This window comes from Egretta garzetta, unplaced genomic scaffold, assembly GCF_000687185.1.
Source record: "Egretta garzetta isolate BGI_Z169 unplaced genomic scaffold, ASM68718v1 scaffold60, whole genome shotgun sequence".
Taxonomy (NCBI): domain Eukaryota; kingdom Metazoa; phylum Chordata; class Aves; order Pelecaniformes; family Ardeidae; genus Egretta; species Egretta garzetta.
Window position 1 is genome coordinate 2,357,482 of NW_009258269.1, and position 2,560 is coordinate 2,360,041.

The following is a 2,560-nucleotide window of genomic DNA, read 5'->3' on the forward strand; positions in this document are numbered from 1 at the left end:
AGCCCCTACCGCTGTCGGCGGCGCAAGAGGTGCCTGGCGACGCAGGAAAAAACAACCTGTCACCCGTCGGAGCAGGAAACCGGTTCCTTCGTCCCACACCGCGACTCACGTGGGAAAGAGGAGTTAGAGCAGAATTATCACGAAGGAGCAGAGCGATCGCACTAGGGACGAGGCGCGCTCCGCACCAGTCTCGCGCCTGTCCTTGCATTTGTATCGACGAGAGGGAAAATCAAAATCAGCCAAGGAAAAAATACCTTTGAGGAAAATAATGTCCTGCACATATAAACGTTCTACCTTTATGCTTCTTTGGCGTATTTACCACAAAGCGCCTCGGCATCCTAACCCTCAGCAGAAACACTCCTTGTGTTAACCAGGAAACAAGGTCTTTTATCCTAGCGCTGTCAAATAAACCCCATCAACCTAGGATGGCTGCATTTTTCTCAGCAACCTGACTCCTGCCACCTCTGAATTTAAAGGCTGAGCTTTCCCACGGCAGCTACTACACGGTTGAACGTCTGGCCGGTTCCCTTTGGTGCCCCCTGTGAAGCCAGGCTCCCCAAATCCCCCCACCCAGCACCGCTTCACCCTCCCGGGGGTGTGAGCAGAGCGTCTCACCTCGGACGAGCGTGCAGCCCAGCAGCCAGAGGAGCGGATGGACGGGCGAAGCCCCGGGGGTGTCAGCAGAGCATCTCACCTCGGACGAGCGTGCAGCCCAGCAGCCAGAGGAGCGGATGGACGGGCGAAGCCAGCATCTTCTCGGTGGCTTGTGGCTCGGCAGCCCCGCTACGGCTCTGTCCATCCCGGGAGGGACGAGAGGGCGAGGAGCGATTTGCCTGCCTGGGCTGACTCTCGCAGAGCTTCCTGTTAAAGAATAGAAGGAAACGGGCTGAATCCACAGGGGAACTGTGTTTTTTAGCCCATTATGGTCGGAGAGGATGTGAGACATCGCTTACCGACGGCAAAGGAAACCTTGCCATCGGTTTGTTGGGGGATTCAGCTCTCGTAGTGGGGGAGAGCGGCGGCACGGGGGGGCCTGCCCTGCTTGGGACCTCGGTAGCTTCTTTGTGGTGCTTGGGTTTTTTTGGGAGGTGCTTTGCTGGTGGTGAGGATGTGCACCCCAGGTCCAATCTGCTCCGCGTCGGCCGTGAGGGCGGCATCGGTCCTTCCTGGGCGAGGAGCTGCTGGAGGAACTGGTCCTTCCCTCCCACCCGAGAAGGGATTTCTTAACCTCTCCGGGAGGGATTTGGAAATATTTGCTCCTCGTGGGGCCAGGGTAACTCAGCAGCCGGTGCTGCCCCGTGCCCTGCGCCTCCCCATGCAGGTCCAGGGAGTCTGGGCACCAGGACGTGCTGGTTTTGGGATGCTGGCTCTGGGATGCTGGTTTTCAGGTAGCAGCAGCTTCCTTGCCCGCAGGAGATTCAGCACATGGCAGGCTCTGACTTACCCTAACCCCGGTTCCTCAACAAGGGGAGGAACTGGAAAACTGGGCTGGTTCTGCCCCCATCCAGCCCAAGGGGTTTGGGGCATTCGGTTCCTTGGCCCTGACCTTGTGATGCGCTTGTCTATGCCCGCCCCGTCTGTCTGTCCATCCCCTGCTGGCGTTATTTGAACTTCAGTGGTAACAAGTTGCCCTGTGTTGGATGTGAATGGGTGTTTGGGGGGAGGAGAAGGGCCTTAGTGTCCCCGCGTGGGAAAGGCTCCCGTGCCCACCCATCCGCGTGGGCATTCAGGATGCAAATGCACAGGATGGTCTCCTGGCTCGGGGCGCTGGTCCAGCCCCCTCCCACAGCCCCCTGGAGGCCGAGAGCAATTGAGCTTCTCCTTCCCTGCATGGAGCACATCAAGGGGGTGTCTTACGCTGACGGCAAGGTCCTTGCTTCCCACAGCCGGGAGACGGCGGCAGGAACGGGGGGAGAGAGCCCCCATGCCCCTTGCGTTTCAGTGGATCTCTTTAAACATCTCCAAGCCCCCGAGCAAGCCAGTGGGCCAAAAGCAGCCAGCACCCCACAGCAGCCTTTGCTTTCCCAGCAAAGCAGCCTCCCCCGGCATTTTTTCTCTCTCTTGCACAGATGTGATGCTGGGAGATTATGCTGTAGATTAAGGTTTTACTGAATCCTGAAATGAGTGCAAATTCCCAGAAGCTCTAACATGTGGCCAAATCTCTTCTGGATGCTCGGCTGGATGGGGGAAGAGGCATTTCCTACCCCGTCCTCCCCATGTGCAGGAAAGACGAGACCAAATATTCACCCCAGCTTGTCTGCTGAGAGCCTCCAGGTAAGCACAGTGTTGTTTTGGGACAGAAAGATGGGGAGGCGTCTGTTGTAATGGCTAAAACTCCAGGGGATCCATCTTTTCTGCTCTGAGATGTGCTCGGGGTCGCTCCAGGTGGCAGAGGCTCTGACTGCACGGCATCCCTGGACCAGGGGGATGGTACCCACCTGCGTGCAGGGGTGACTCCTGCCGGAGCGGAGGGCGTCCCTGCAGCCCCGCTCACAGGGCCACCGTGCCGGGGGAGAGATGTGCGAGCACCGACCCAGCACTGGCTCCCCCCCGCGGCCCC

The 2,560-nt window shown here is 58.9% G+C and overlaps 1 protein-coding gene across 1 annotated transcript in view; it reads right to left on the reverse strand.

The window, feature by feature from the left end:
• The window catches only part of ECSCR (endothelial cell surface expressed chemotaxis and apoptosis regulator), a 28,176-nt gene that overhangs the window by 21,560 nt on the left and 4,056 nt on the right, over window positions 1-2,560 (reverse strand). Inside the window, exon 2 of the mRNA XM_035889109.1 lies at window positions 695-861. Within this exon, the coding sequence (XP_035745002.1) occupies window positions 695-861 (167 nt within the window). The remainder of the gene's footprint in view (window positions 1-694; window positions 862-2,560) is intronic.